This window comes from Oncorhynchus masou, chromosome 32 (assembly GCF_036934945.1).
Source record: "Oncorhynchus masou masou isolate Uvic2021 chromosome 32, UVic_Omas_1.1, whole genome shotgun sequence".
NCBI classification, from domain to species: Eukaryota; Metazoa; Chordata; class Actinopteri; order Salmoniformes; family Salmonidae; genus Oncorhynchus; species Oncorhynchus masou.
In genome coordinates, this window is record NC_088243.1 from 10,076,220 (window position 1) to 10,092,378 (window position 16,159).

The 16,159-nt window shown below is 48.6% G+C and overlaps 1 protein-coding gene across 5 annotated transcripts in view; it reads right to left on the minus strand.

The window, feature by feature from the left end:
• Positions 1 to 16,159, minus strand: part of LOC135525533 (intersectin-2-like) — an 82,892-nt gene that overhangs the window by 30,628 nt on the left and 36,105 nt on the right. For all 5 annotated transcript variants that reach the window (XM_064953205.1, XM_064953206.1, XM_064953204.1 and 2 more), the window contains 10 exons: positions 10,934 to 11,074; positions 10,717 to 10,804; positions 8,552 to 8,691; positions 6,721 to 6,866; positions 6,003 to 6,607; positions 5,705 to 5,829; positions 5,404 to 5,612; positions 5,048 to 5,135; positions 3,325 to 3,521; positions 1,683 to 1,738 (listed from right to left, as the gene is read on the minus strand). In XM_064953205.1, coding sequence (XP_064809277.1) covers positions 1,683 to 1,738; positions 3,325 to 3,521; positions 5,048 to 5,135; positions 5,404 to 5,612; positions 5,705 to 5,829; positions 6,003 to 6,607; positions 6,721 to 6,866; positions 8,552 to 8,691; positions 10,717 to 10,804; positions 10,934 to 11,074 — 1,795 coding nt within the window. The remainder of the gene's footprint in view (positions 1 to 1,682; positions 1,739 to 3,324; positions 3,522 to 5,047; positions 5,136 to 5,403; positions 5,613 to 5,704; positions 5,830 to 6,002; positions 6,608 to 6,720; positions 6,867 to 8,551; positions 8,692 to 10,716; positions 10,805 to 10,933; positions 11,075 to 16,159) is intronic.

Below are 16,159 nucleotides of genomic sequence, written 5' to 3' on the forward strand. Positions count from 1 at the left end.
GCGAGAGAGCGTCAGGGAGAGAGCGTCAGGGAGATAGAGAGAGGGCGAGAGAGAGAGGGCGAGAGAGCGTCAGGGAGAGAGAGAGGGCGAGAGAGAGACAGAGAGAGGGCGAGAGAGAGACAGAGAGAGACAGAGAGAGGGCGAGAGAGAGACAGAGAGAGGGCGAGAGAGTGAGAGTGGGCGAGAGGGCGAGAGAGCGAGAGAGGGCGAGAGAGAGCCAGGGCGAGAGAGCGAGAGAGGGCGAGAGAGAGAGAGGGCGAGAGAGAAAGAGAGAGGGAGAGAGAGAAAGAGAGAGAGAGAGGGCGAGAGAGCGGGAGAGAGAGAGGGCGAGAGAGCGTCAGGGAGAGAGAGAGGGCGAGAGAGCGTCAGGGAGAGAGAGACAGAGAGAGAGACAGAGAGAGGGCAAGAGAGAGACAAAGAGAGGGCGAGAGAGCGAGAGAGCCAGGGCGAGAGAGAAAGAGAGAGGACGAGAGAGAAATAGAGAGGACGAGAGAGAAAGAGAGAGGACGAGAGAGAAAGAGAGAGGGCGAGAGAGCGAGAGAGGGCGAGAGAGCGAGAGAGGGCGAGAGAGCGAGAGAGGGCGAGAGAGCGAGAGAGCGAGAGAGGGCGAGAGAGAGACAAAGAGAGGGCGAGAGAGAGACAAAGAGAGGGCGAGAGAGAGACAGAGAGAGGGCGAGAGAGAGACAGAGAGAGGGCGAGAGAGAGACAGAGAGAGGGCGAGAGAGCGAGAGAGGGTGAGAGAGAGCCAGGGCGAGAGAAAGAGAGAGGGCGAGAGAGAAAGAGAGTGGGCGAGAGAGAAAGAGAGTGGGCGAGAGAGAAAGAGAGTGGGCGAGAGAGAAAGAGAGAGGGCGAGAGAGAAAGAGAGAGGGCGAGAGAGAAAGAGAGTGGGCGAGAGAGCGTCAGGGAGAGAGAGAGGGCGAGAGAGCGTCAGGGAGAGAGAGAGGGCGAGAGAGCGTCAGGGGAGAGAGAGGGCGAGAGAGCGTCAAGGAGAGAGAGAGGGCGAGAGAGCGTCAGGGAGAGAGAGAGAGGGCGTCAGGGACAGAGAGAGAGGGCGTCAGGGACAGAGAGAGAGGGCGAGAGAGCGTCAGGGAGAGAGAGAGGGGGCGAGAGAGCGTCAGGGAGAGAGAGAGGGCGAGAGAGAGTCAGGGAGAGAGAGTCATGGAGAGAGAGAGGGCGAGAGAGCGTCAGGGAGAGAGAGAGGGCGAGAGAGCGTCAGGGAGAGGGCGAGAGAGCGTCAGGGAGAGGGCGAGAGAGCGTCACGGAGAGGGCGAGAGAGAGAGAGAGAGAGAGAGAGAGAGAGAGAGAGAGAGAGAGAGAGAGAGAGAGAGAGAGAGGGTGAGAGAGAGACAGAGAGAGGGCGAGAGAGACAGAGAGAGGGCGAGAGAGACAGAGAGAGGGCGAGAGAGACAGAGAGAGGGCGTCAGGGTGAGAGAGGGCGAGAGAGCGTCAGGGTGAGAGAGGGTGAGAGAACGTCAGGGCGAGAGAGGGCGAGAGAGCATCAGGGCGAGAGAGGGCGAGAGAGCGTCAGGGCGAAAGAGAGGGCGAGAGAGCGTCAGGGAGAGAGAGGGCAAGAGAGTAAGAGGGCGAGAGAGAAAGAGAGAGGGCGAGAGAGAAAGAGAGAGAGCGAGAGAGAAAGAGAGAGAGCGAGAGAGGGCGAGAGAGAGAGAGGGCGAGAGGAGTACCTTCCAGTGGAGCAGGATCTGAGGCCTCCACTTCATCTGGGGGAGAATACGTCAGGCTGAGACAAGACAAACGACATTAATAAAACAAAAAAAATACTTTTCTATCATAAGACCAGTACTACCGTGCCCTAACCTCACCCCTAACCAACAACGTAACAACAAGCAGCCATATGTTTTTAATTTCACCTTTATTTAAACAGTGAGTGCAAATTAGGTAAGATAAGGGAGTTTCGGCAATAAATAGGCCATAGTGGCGAAATAATTACAATATAGCAATTACACACTGGAGTGATAGATGTGCAGAAGATGAATGTGCAAGTAGAGATACTGGGGTGCAAAGGAGCAAAATAAATACAGTATGGGGATGAGGTAGTTGGATGGGCTATTTACAGATGGGCTATGTACAGGTGCAGTGATCTCTGAGCTGCTCTGACAGCTGGTGCTTAAAGTTAGTGAGGGAGATATGAGTCTCCAGCTTCAGTGATTTTTGCAGTTCATTCCAGTCATTGACAGCAGAGAACTGGAAGGAAAGGCGGCCAAAAGAGGATTTGGCTTTGGGGGTGACCAGTGAGATATACCTGCTGGAGCGCGTGCTACGAGTGGGTGCTACTATGGTGACCAGTGAGTTGAGATAAGGCCGGGCTTTACCTAGCAGAGACTTGTAGATGACCTGGAGCCAGTGGGTTTGGCGACGAGTATGAGGGCCAGCAAACGAGAGCATACAGGTCGCAGTGGTGGGTAGTATATGGGGCTTTGGTGACAAAACAGATGGCACTGTGATAGACTGCATCCAATTTGTTGAGTAGAGTGTTGGAGGCTATTTTGTAAATGACATCACCGAAGTCGAGGATCGGTAAGATAGTCAGTTGTACGAGGGTATGTTTGGCAGCATGAGTGAAGGATGCTTTGTTGAGAAATAGGAAGCCGATTCTAGATTTAATTTTGGATTGGAGATGCTTAATGTGAGTCTGTCCACATATTCTAGGTCAGAACCGTCCAGAGTAGTGATGCTGGACGGGCGGGCAGGTGTTCGGTTGAAGAACATGCATTTAGTTTTACTTGTATTTAAGAGCAATTGGAGGCCACGGAAGGAGAGTTGTATGGCATTGAAGCTCGTATGGAGGGTAGTTAACACAGTGTCCAAAGAAGGGCCAGAAGTATACAGAATGGTGTCGTCTGCGTACAGGTGGATCAGAGACTCACCAGCAGCAAGAGCGACATCATTGATGTATACAGAGAAGAGAGTCGGTCCAAGAATTTAACCTTGTGGCACCCCCATAGAGACTGCCAGAGGTCCGGACAGCAGACCCTCCGATTTGACACACTGAACTCTATCTGAGAAGTAGTTGGTGAACCAGGCGAGACAGTCATTTGAGAAACGAAGGCTGTTTAGTCTGCCGATAAGAATGTGGTGATTGACAGAGTCGAAAGCCTTGGCCAGGTCGATGAATACAGCTGCACAGTATTGTCTCTTAACACTGGCGGTTATGATGTCGTTTAGGACCTTGGGCGTGACTGAGGTGCAACAATGACCAGCTCTGAAACCAGATTGCATAGCGGAGAAGGTACGGTGGGATTCGAAATGGTCGGTAATCTGTTTGGATTTGGGGGTGTACGCGTACGTGTGTATGTATGTATTTACGCAGTGGTGTTGTCATCGTCTCCCAGGAGTGTGACGTATGTTTTGGGGAACCAGCCCTGAACCCCGTTGAGCTCCCCCAGCCACCAGCTGTCCTGCTGCTCCAGCACCCGGATCACATCGTCCTTACTGAAGTTCAGATGGCTCTCGGTCTTCGCTGTCCACGAACACAGAGCCTGGGCCTGCAGGTTACCCACCAGCTAGAGCCAGAGGAGGAAGGATGGAGGGAGATAAGATTGAGGGAGGGAAAGAGAGAGGTAGATAGCAGAAGGACAGGGGTCAAATTTAAATTGGGAGGTAATAAAACAATATGTTTTTCACTCATGGATCAAAAAGTACTAGATCGGCGTAATCATATTCCTCACACCAGTCGTTTCCTTGTTAAATCCAAGGTAGTCAGGGTAGTGGAATCCGTCTGATCTGGTAGCAACATGATCTGTGTGCGGTGTTATGATCACACTTGTAGGCGATGTCATGGCGACGTTGGCTAGCTAAGCTCTAACAGTTGTCTCGCGCAGGACTGCAGAAGGTCATCAAATCAAAAAGAAACTCCTTCCATATAAAAGTTGTTTTTGACAAAAATGAAAAGGAAGTTGGGGTATTAGCTTGTTCAACTACGTCAGACAACATTTCGGATCTACGTTGTGCCATTAGATTCAGAGAAAATGATGTTTCACTTTTCTCATTGATTAATAGTTGTTTTAGACTATAATGGGGCAGCAGGTAGCCTAGTGGTTAGGGCATTGGGCCAAACCGAAAGGTTGCTGGATCGAATCCCTGACCTGACAATGTAAATATCTGTTGTTCTGCACCTGAACAAGGCAGTTAACCCACTGTTCCACGGTAGGCCGTCATTGTAAGTAAGTATTTGCCTAGTTAAATAAAGGTTAAATAAAAATAAAATGATATATATATATCTATCTCATTGACTTCTCTAACCTAAAATCCTGGGCTGGTCTGCTTCGCAAGCATTTCCAGATATCTTGTGATATTGCGCCTCTGGGTTTAGAAAATGTGGTGGAGCCATCAATCTCCATACTGGCCATTTTGACCACCTACCCACTGTTGGGTCAAATTGGTCAGTAGTGGGGAAGGGCTATAAGACCCCTTCCCCACTACATGTATAGGGTCCTAGACTACAGGTTAACAATTCATTATAATGTTTAATACCATTCCACAGTCTTTTCTAGTCTCTGCCTCTTATAAAGAAACAGTCTGAGAAATGTGTGAATTATTGCAGGGTGTCTGTGAGAAGGCACCTCTAGGCTAAAAGAGAATAGACACAGAACCCTGCAGGGGAATGAAATAAATAAGAGACTAGTCAGACAGACCACTATAAATCAACTTGGGGAGTGGACATTTACTGCTGAGCCCTTAGAAAACACTGGAACTATTTTATCTCTCTTGCAAGTTTGTATAGCTGTGTATGCATGGGCTTGGTCTGATGAGCAGAAGGTAATGACGTATGCAGTGACATCACAAGGGCTGGGCTTAATAAAATAACTTGGGACTTTTCTTATTTTGCAAAACTAAGGAGAGACATCAGTTGTATGTGTGATGTTTGAGCTTTGACTTCTGTCTACAGCTGTATTTTGATTAAAATTGTTATGATTTATAAGTGCACATTGAGTGTTCCTTATACGTTAAGTAAATAAAACAGAGCACAGAAAAACAGAACCAACACTACCCTAGCTTCAATTGGCTCCTCCCACTCCTCTACCTGTACCTGCTCCGAGGGGGTGGGGTGAGGGGCGTGTGTAGGCGTGAAGGCGGAGTTCTGTCCTGTTGACATAGAAGCATCTCCCCCGGGTTTCCTGGAAGACATGAAGGTTCAGAGGTCATGAACTTTTCAGTCAGCAGTACAGTATTTACATGAATCACCATATCAAAGTCTCATCAGGGTTGAGGAAAGGTTACACGCTCCACACCTATGAGAAATACCTATGGCTAGAAACGGTGTGTGTGTATGTATGTGTATCTGTGTGTGTGTGTGTGTGTGTGTGTGTGTGTGTGTGTGTGTGTGTGTGTGTGTGTGTGTGTGTGTGTGTGTGTGTGTGTGTGTGTGTGTGTGTATTATCCAACCCTGTGTTGATGGGGGTGGAGAGCTGTGGTCTGAGGGCCTGTTTAGCAGCATAAACAGCAGTAGTAGCACCAGCAGTGGTAGTTGTAGTAACAGTAGCAGGTCTCTCTGATTTGAACTGTCTCTCTACATAACTCTCTGGGAACCAGCCCATCTTCGCCTGACGACTCCCGTACAGCCAACCCTGCTCTCGCTCCGTACTCTCATCCACCTAGACACACACAAACAGACAACGGTCAGACAACAGAGAAGCAGAGTGTAGAATTAAATCCAGAAATAAATTGTCATCCGTATGGTTCTAACCTCGATGACCTCATCGGCTTCAAAGCTGAGTTCTTCCAGGTTGCGAGCGGTGAAAGGGTAGAGCGCCCGGAAGGAAGTGAGCATCGCAGACTTCCTGTGCTCTGTGGCCTGGGGTTTCAGACCACCTGGAACAGCCAATCACAAAGCAGCACCTCATGACGTCACCTCAGTTAACATTTTAAAATATAATAATCTCAAATGCACTACTTTTGACGAGAGCAACCACGTGGCTACCAGTTTTCTATATCCTAATAAAGGTCTAATAGAACAGTTTAATAGTCTAGTGGTTCCTCCTTACCTTTCCTCTCCTCTAGACCTCCAAGAAGGGCTGACAGTTTGTCGTGGATGTCTGTCTTCCCTGCACGCCCCTGCTGCCGCAACGCCGCCACCTCCCCCTTTCTGCTCCTCCTCTCCTCCTCCAGCTTCCTCTTCGCTTCTTCCTTCAGCTTCCTCGCTTCTTCCTCCTGCTGCCTCCTCCTCCTCTCCAATCTCTTCTTGTCCTCCTCACACCTCTTGCTCTCCACCTCTTCCTGCCTTTTCTTCTCCTCCTCCTCTAACCTCTTCCGCTCCTCTTCCTCCCTCCTCTTCCTCTCCTCTTCCTCCCTCTCCTCCCTCCTCTTCCTCTCCTCTTCCTCCTGTCTTCTCTCCTCCTCCCTCCTTTTCCTCTCATCTTCCTCCTGTCTCCTCCTCTCCTCTCTGCTTTCTCGTTCTACCTTTTCTTTAGCAGCTAAGAGGCGGGCTTGTGTCTCCTTCTCCTCCTCCTCTCTCAGTTTGGCCTCTCTCTCTTCCTGCAGCCTCCTCTGTCTCTCCTTCTCCTCTCTCAGTTTGGCCTCTCTCTCTTCCTGCAGCCTCCTCTGTCTCTCCTCCTCCTCTCTCTTCAGCTTCTCCTGCAGCTTAATACGCCTGGGGACGGAGGGAGAGAGAGAGGAGATAGGGAAAAGATAGACAGGCCTATGTCAAAGACCAGATAATGCTTGAGCATGTCTGTGTGTTAGGCAGAGGGGAGAGCTGTTCACCTTTTGGCCTCCTCCTTCTCCTCCCTCCTTTTCCTCTCCTCCTCCTCCAGCTCTCTCTGTCTCTCCAGTTCTCTCCCTTTGTCCTCTTTGATGCTCCGTAGTTTATCCAGAGCCGACTGCTGCTTCCGCTGGTTCTCTCTCAGTGCCTGATGTTACCACATCAACAAGAGGGCACATTTCACCACATACTAACACGGTCACACATTCAGAACCACAACACGATCTATTACATTCACACTTCAGTCTTTTATGAACTGGTAACAGCAAAGGATCTAACAGGATGGCACAGCGAGCACTGGGATGAGAGGGTTGGACAACTCGGAGTGGTTGGGCACCAAGAGAGGAGACAGAGAAATATATATAGTACAGTACTGTACCAATCAGAACTGTTTGGACATACCGACTCATTCAAGGGTTTTTCTTTATTTTTTACTACATTGTAGAATAATAGTGAAGACATCAAAACTATAAAATGACACGTATAGAAACATGTAGAGACCCCCCCAAAAAGTGTTAAACAAATCAAAACATATTTTATATTTGAGATTCTTCAAAGTAGCAACCCTTTGCCTTGATGACAGCTTTGCACACTCTTGCCATTCTCTCAACCAGCTTCATGAGGTAATCACCTGGAATCTATTTCAATTTACAGCTGTGCCTTGTTAAAAGTTCATTCGTAGAATTAGTTTCCTTCTTAATGCGTTAGAGCCAATCAGTTGTGTTGTGACAAGATAGGGGTGGTATAGAGAAGATAGCCCTATTTAGTAAAATACCAAGTCCATATTATGGCAAGAACAGCTCAAATAAGCAAAGAGAAACGACAGTCCATCATTAAGACATGAACGTCAGTCAATCCAGGACATTTCTTAAAGTGGCAAAAACCATCAAGCGCTATGAAGAAACTGGCTCTCGTGAGGACCGCCCTAGGAAAGGAAGACCCAGAGTTACCTCTGCTGCAGAGGATACGTTCATTAGAGTTACCTGCCTCAGAAATTGCAGCCCAAATAAATTCTTCACAGAGTTCAAGTAACAGACACATCTCAACATGAACTGTTCAGATGAGACTGTGTGAATCAGGCCTTCATGGTTGAATTGCTGCATAGAAACCACTTGCTTGGGCCAAGAAACACGAGCAATGTGCATTAGACCGGTGGAAATCTGTCCTTTGGTCTGATGAGTCCAAATGTAAGATTTTTGGTTCCAACCACAGGAGGGTATCTCTCCTGGAACAGGGTTGGAGTTAAAACCTTCAGGAGGGTAGCTCTCCAGGAACAGGGTTGGAGTTAAAACCTACAGGAGGGTAGCTCTCCTGGAACAGGGTTGGAGTTAAAACCTTCAGGAGGGTAGCTCTCCTGGAACAGGGTTGGAGTTAAAACCTACAGGAGGGTATCTCTCCAGGAACAGGGTTGGTGTTAAAACCTACAGGAGGGTAGCTCTCCAGGAACAGGGTTGGAGTTAAAACCTACAGGAGGGTAGCTCTCCAGGAACAGGGTTGGAGTTAAAACCTACAGGAGGGTATCTCTCCAGGAACAGGGTTGGTGTTAAAACCTACAGGAGGGTAGCTCTCCAGGAACAGGGTTAGAGTTAAAACCTTCAGGAGGGTAGCTCTCCAGGAACAAGGTTGGAGTTAAAACCTACAGGAGGGTATCTCTCCAGGAACAGGGTTGGAGTTAAAACCTTCAGGAGGGTATCTCTCCGGGAACAGGGTTGGAAAGCCCCGTCATAAATTCACTTTAATACAGGTAGACTGTTATACTTCAACATTTGTGTGTCAAAAGGAACTGAGGCTTTGGCGTAGCCAACCAGCTGAGCTGCACTGGTCTGTACGTACCTGTATGTCCTTCAGGTAATGATCCATGTCAGCCAGTTTAGCAGCCGTCTCCATCTCCAGAGCATCGAGCTGTTGCTTCAGGTCGCGACAGGCTCCGGCCTTCTCGCTGGTGCTGCGTTTGAGAGTGGATGTGGTGGAGACTGGGTACAGCAGGAAGACGAGGGTGACAGGAGGGTGACAGGAGGGGAATGTTTAGTAACACTTCACTACAGTGCCGTCAGACAGTATTCACACTTCTGGACTTGTTCCACATTTTTGTCGTGTTTTTCACCCATCAACAAACAATACCCTGGAACGACAAACGTGAAAACATTCTGTGTAAATATCAAATTTAGCAATCGTCCAAGGAACTGTCTGGAGAACTCCTGAGATATAATTGTGATGAGGCATATTTATTTATTTATTTTTACCTTGATTTAACTAGGCAAGTCAGATAAGAACAAATTCTTATTTTCAATGACGGCCTAGGAACAGCATATATCTGGGGGAAGGGTGAAAAATTAGGCATATATCTGGAAGGGTAAAAAAAATATATATATATTTCTAGTGTTGAAAGATTCTAAGAGCACAGCGGTCTCCATCGTTGGGAAATTGGAATTATCCAGACTGTGCCTGGAGCTGGCCGTCCAACCAAACTGAGCAACTGGGCAAGAGGGACCTTGGTCACGGAGGTGACCCAGAACCCAATGACCACTCTGACAGAACTACAGAGTTCCTTGGCTGAGATGGGAGAACCTGCCAGAAGGACAACAGTCTCTACAGCACTTCACCAATCTGGGCTTCATGGGAGAGTGGCCAGACGGAAACCCATCGTGAGAAGGCGGCACATGACAGCATGCCTGGGAGTTTACAAAAAGGCAAAAAGACTCAGAGCATTAGGCAAAAGATTCTGTGATCTGATGAGACAAAAACTGTTGGCCTGAATGCAAAGAGCCATGTCTGGAGAAAACCAGGCACAGATCATCCCTGCCGTGAAGCATGGTGGTGGCAGCATCATCATGTTATGGGGATGCTTTTCAGCGACAAGGTAAGGATAAAGGGAACAATGAATGGAGTTAAATACAGGCAAATTCTTGTGGAGAACTTGCAAACGACTGGGGGGGGGGGGGGTGAAGATTTACATTCCAACAGGACAATGACCCCAAACATACAGCCAAAGCAACACTGGAATGCCTTCGGAACAAGAATGTTAAAGTCCTTGAGTGGCCCAGCCAAAGCACAGACTTGAATCATTTACATTTACATTTAAGTCATTTAGCAGATGCTCTTATCCAGAGCGACTTACAAATTGGAATCCCATTGAAAATCTGTGGAAAGACTTGAAGATTGCTGTTCCCCTGCCGCTCTCCATTTAACTTAACAGAGCTTGAGAAAATCGACCAAATCCAGACGTCTGAAGCTGATAGACGACTCAAAGCTGTAATCGACGCCAAAGTATTGACTGAAGAATGTAAATACTTATGTCAATTAGATATAATACGGTATTTAATTTCAATAAATTTGCAAACATTTCTACAAACATGTTTTCACTTTGTCATTACGGGGTATTGTGTTTAGATGAGTGAGAGAGAAAAAAAGTCAGGCTGGTTCAACAAAATGTGTAATAAGTCAAGAGGTATGAATAGTTTCTGAAGGCTCTGTATGTCTTCCATCATGGGAGTCCAATTCAATCATGTTTGATTGAATGTGGAACATGGCCTAATATAGCCCTATAATATACCCCAGTCCAACTGTACACCCCATCCATACACCTTAGTATAGCCTACACCCCAACCATACACCCTAGTATAGCCCACACCCCACCCATACACCCTAGTATAGCCTACACCCCACCTATACACCCTAGCATAGCCCTCTACCCCATCCATACACCCTAGTATAGCCTTACACCCCATCCATACACCTTAGTATAGCCTACACCCCAATCATACACCCTAGTATAGCCCTACACCCCAACCATACACCCTAGTATAGCCTACACCCCATCCATACACCTTAGTATAGCCTACACCCCAACCATACACCCTAGTATAGCCTACACCCCATCCATACACCCTAGTATAGCCTACACCCCACCCATACACCCTAGTATAGCCTACACCCCAACCATACACCCTAGTATAGCCTACACCCCAGCCAAACTTAGCCCCAGTCTCAGTCAGTACCTGGCAGGTTGTTGAGGGCCATGTCCTTCAGTTTGTCACTGAGTCTCTGCTGTTCTGGAGTCAGCCGGGACAGATTCCTCTGGTTCTCCTGAAGCACAGGAGCAGTAGATCATTAGGAGGGGCCACACAGACAGACAGACAGACAGACAGGACAGACAGGACAGGACAGACAAGACAGACAAGACAGACAGACAGACAGGCAGAAACAGAGACACACCTCTAGTTGTCTCTGCAGGGAGTTGATGTCCTGTCTGGCTGTGTCTCGTCTCTGGTTGGCCAGCTCCAGCTCACTGCGTTGCACCTTCCTTCTACTCTGAGCATCCCGCAGCCGCTCAGAGATCTGTCTGTGTTTGTTACCCTGGGAGAGAGAGACATACAGACGCTCAGAGATCTGTCTGTGTTCGTTACCCTGGGAGAGAGAGACATACAGACGCTCAGAGATCTGTCTGTGTTTGTTACCCTGGGAGAGAGAGACATACAGCCGCTCAGAGATCTGTCTGTGTTTGTTACCCTGGGAGAGAGAGACATACAGCCGCTCAGAGATCTGTCTGTGTTTGTTACCCTGGGAGAGAGAGACATACAGCCGCTCAGAGATCTGTCTGTGTTCGTTACCCTGGGAGAGAGAGACATACAGCCTCTCAGAGATCTGTCTGTGTTCGTTACCCTGGGAGAGAGAGACATACAGCCTCTCAGAGATCTGTCTGTGTTTGTTACCCTGGGAGAGAGAGACATACAGCCGCTCAGAGATCTGTCTGTGTTTGTTACCCTGGGAGAGAGAGACATACAGCCACTCAGAGATCTGTCTGTGTTTGTTACCCTGGGAGAGAGAGACATACAGCCTCTCAGAGATCTGTCTGTGTTTGTTACCCTGGGAGAGAGAGACATACAGCCGCTCAGAGATCTGTCTGTGTTCGTTACCCTGGGAGAGAGAGACATACAGCCGCTCAGAGATCTGTCTGTGTTCGTTACCCTGGGAGAGAGAGACATACAGCCACTCAGAGATCTGTCTGTGTTCGTTGTGCTGGGAGAGAGAGACATACAGCCTCTCAGATATCTGTCTGTGTTTGTTACCCTGGGAGAGAGAGACATACAGCCACTCAGAGATCTGTCTGTGTTTGTTACCCTGGGAGAGAGAGACATACAGCCACTCAGAGATCTGTCTGTGTTTGTTACCCTGGGAGAGAGAGACATACAGCCGCTCAGAGATCTGTCTGTGTTCGTTACCCTGGGAGAGAGAGACATACAGCCGCTCAGAGATCTGTCTGTGTTTGTTACCCTGGGAGAGAGAGACATACAGCCTCTCAGAGATCTGTCTGTGTTTGTTACCCTGGGAGAGAGAGACATACAGCCGCTCAGAGATCTGTCTGTGTTTGTTACCCTGGGAGAGAGAGACATACAGCCACTCAGAGATCTGTCTGTGTTTGTTACCCTGGGAGAGAGACATACAGCCACTCAGAGATCTGTCTGTGTTTGTTACCCTGGGAGAGAGAGACATACAGCCACTCAGAGATCTGTCTGTGTTTGTTACCCTGGGAGAGAGACATACAGCCACTCAGAGATCTGTCTGTGTTCGTTACCCTGGGAGAGAGAGACATACAGCCGCTCAGAGATCTGTGTTTGTTACCCTAGGAGAGAGAGACATACAGCCTCTCAGAGATCTGTCTGTGTTTGTTACCCTGGGAGAGAGAGACATACAGCCTCTCAGAGATCTGTCTGTGTTTGTTACCCTGGGAGAGAGAGACATACAGCCTCTCAGAGATCTGTCTGTGTTTGTTACCCTGGGAGAGAGAGACATACAGCCTCTCAGATATCTGTCTGTGTTTGTTACCCTGGGAGAGAGAGACGCTCAGAGATCTGTCTGTGTTTGTTACCCTGGGAGAGAGAGACATACAGCCGCTCAGAGATCTGTCTGTGTTTGTTACCCTGGGAGAGAGAGACATACAGCCACTCAGAGATCTGTCTGTGTTTGTTACCCTGGGAGAGAGAGACATACAGCCTCTCAGATATCTGTCTGTGTTTGTTACCCTGGGAGAGACATACAGCCTCTCAGATATCTGTCTGTGTTCGTCACCCTGGGAGAGAGAAACATACAGCCTCTCAGAGATCTGTCTGTGTTTGTTACCCTGTGAGAGAGAGACATACAGCCGCTCAGAGATCTGTCTGTGTTCGTTACCCTGGGAGAGAGAGACATACAGCCTCTCAGATATCTGTCTGTGTTTGTTACCCTGGGAGAGAGACATACAGCCACTCAGAGATCTGTCTGTGTTTGTTACCCTGGGAGAGAGAGACATACAGCCGCTCAGAGATCTGTCTGTGTTCGTTACCCTGGGAGAGAGAGACATACAGCCACTCAGAGATCTGTCTGTGTTTGTTACCCTGGGAGAGAGAGACATACAGCCACTCAGAGATCTGTCTGTGTTTGTTACCCTGGGAGAGAGAGACATACAGCCGCTCAGAGATCTGTCTGTGTTTGTTACCCTGGGAGAGAGAGACGCTCAGAGATCTGTCTGTGTTTGTTACCCTGGGAGAGAGAGACATACAGCCGCTCAGAGATCTGTCTGTGTTCGTTACCCTAGGAGAGAGAGACATACAGCCGCTCAGAGATCTGTCTGTGTTCGTTACCCTAGGAGAGAGAGACATACAGCCTCTCAGATATCTGTCTGTGTTTGTTACCCTGGGAGAGAGAGACATACAGCCGCTCAGAGATCTGTCTGTGTTTGTTACCCTGGGAGAGAGAGACATACAGACGCTCAGATATCTGTCTGTGTTTGTTACCCTGGGAGAGAGAGACATACAGCCGCTCAGAGATCTGTCTGTGTTTGTTACCCTGGGAGAGAGAGACATACAGCCTCTCAGAGATCTGTCTGTGTTTGTTACCCTGGGAGAGAGAGACATACAGCCGCTCAGAGATCTGTCTGTGTTTGTTACCCTGGGAGAGAGAGACATACAGCCACTCAGAGATCTGTCTGTGTTTGTTACCCTGGGAGAGAGACATACAGCCACTCAGAGATCTGTCTGTGTTTGTTACCCTGGGAGAGAGAGACATACAGCCACTCAGAGATCTGTCTGTGTTTGTTACCCTGGGAGAGAGACATACAGCCACTCAGAGATCTGTCTGTGTTCGTTACCCTGGGAGAGAGAGACATACAGCCGCTCAGAGATCTGTGTTTGTTACCCTAGGAGAGAGAGACATACAGCCTCTCAGAGATCTGTCTGTGTTTGTTACCCTGGGAGAGAGAGACATACAGCCTCTCAGAGATCTGTCTGTGTTTGTTACCCTGGGAGAGAGAGACATACAGCCTCTCAGAGATCTGTCTGTGTTTGTTACCCTGGGAGAGAGAGACATACAGCCTCTCAGATATCTGTCTGTGTTTGTTACCCTGGGAGAGAGAGACATACAGCCTCTCAGAGATCTGTCTGTGTTCGTTACCCTGGGAGAGAGAGACGCTCAGAGATCTGTCTGTGTTTGTTACCCTGGGAGAGAGAGACATACAGCCGCTCAGAGATCTGTCTGTGTTTGTTACCCTGGGAGAGAGAGACATACAGCCACTCAGAGATCTGTCTGTGTTTGTTACCCTGGGAGAGAGAGACATACAGCCTCTCAGATATCTGTCTGTGTTTGTTACCCTGGGAGAGACATACAGCCTCTCAGATATCTGTCTGTGTTCGTCACCCTGGGAGAGAGAAACATACAGCCTCTCAGAGATCTGTCTGTGTTTGTTACCCTGGGAGAGAGAGACATACAGCCGCTCAGAGATCTGTCTGTGTTCGTTACCCTGGGAGAGAGAGACATACAGCCTCTCAGATATCTGTCTGTGTTTGTTACCCTGGGAGAGAGACATACAGCCACTCAGAGATCTGTCTGTGTTTGTTACCCTGGGAGAGAGAGACATACAGCCGCTCAGAGATCTGTCTGTGTTCGTTACCCTGGGAGAGAGAGACATACAGCCACTCAGAGATCTGTCTGTGTTTGTTACCCTGGGAGAGAGAGACATACAGCCACTCAGAGATCTGTCTGTGTTTGTTACCCTGGGAGAGAGAGACATACAGTCGCTCAGAGATCTGTCTGTGTTTGTTACCCTGGGAGAGAGAGACATACAGCCGCTCAGAGATCTGTCTGTGTTCGTTACCCTAGGAGAGAGAGACATACAGCCGCTCAGAGATCTGTCTGTGTTCGTTACCCTAGGAGAGAGAGACATACAGCCTCTCAGATATCTGTCTGTGTTTGTTACCCTGGGAGAGAGAGACATACAGCCGCTCAGAGATCTGTCTGTGTTTGTTACCCTGGGAGAGAGAGACATACAGCCACTCAGAGATCTGTCTGTGTTTGTTACCCTGGGAGAGAGAGACATACAGTCGCTCAGAGATCTGTCTGTGTTTGTTACCCTGGGAGAGAGAGACATACAGCCGCTCAGAGATCTGTCTGTGTTCGTTACCCTAGGAGAGAGAGACATACAGCCGCTCAGAGATCTGTCTGTGTTCGTTACCCTAGGAGAGAGAGACATACAGCCTCTCAGATATCTGTCTGTGTTTGTTACCCTGGGAGAGAGAGACATACAGCCGCTCAGAGATCTGTCTGTGTTTGTTACCCTGGGAGAGAGAGACATACAGACGCTCAGATATCTGTCTGTGTTTGTTACCCTGGGAGAGAGAGACATACAGCCACTCAGAGATCTGTCTGTGTTTGTTACCCTGGGAGAGAGAGACATACAGCCGCTCAGAGATCTGTGTTTGTTACCCTGGGAGAGAGAAACATACAGCCACTCAGAGATCTGTCTGTGTTTGTTACCCTGGGAGAGAGAGACATACAGCCACTCAGAGATCTGTCTGTGTTTGTTACCCTGGGAGAGAGAGACATACAGCCACTCAGAGATCTGTCTGTGTTTGTTACCCTGGGAGAGAGAGACATACAGCCACTCAGAGATCTGTCTGTGTTTGTTACCCTGGGAGAGACATACAGACACTCAGAGATCTGTGTTTGTTACCCTGGGAGAGAGAGACATACAGCCACTCAGATATCTGTCTGTGTTTGTTACCCTGGGAGAGAGAGACATACAGCCTCTCAGATATCTGTCTGTGTTTCTTATGCTGGGAGAGAGAGACAGACAGATGTAGGATCTTAAACTTGACCCTTTCCTCACAGGAGAAAAATAGTCCTGCAGCAGAAGGATTTTAACATCTGAAGAAATATTCCCCATGGCCACCAGAGGGCAGCTGGTAGCGGTGTTTGTATACTGAACAAAAATATAAATGCAACATGTCAAGTACTGGTCTCATGTTTCATGAGCTGAAACAAAAGGTGCCAGAAATTTTCAAAAGCTTATTTCACTCAAATGGAGGATTTCTGTCTGCAATAAAGCCCTTTTGTGGGGAAAAAAAACAACCAATTCTGATTGGCTGGGCCTGGCTCTCCAGTGGGTGGGACTATACCTTCCCAGTCCCA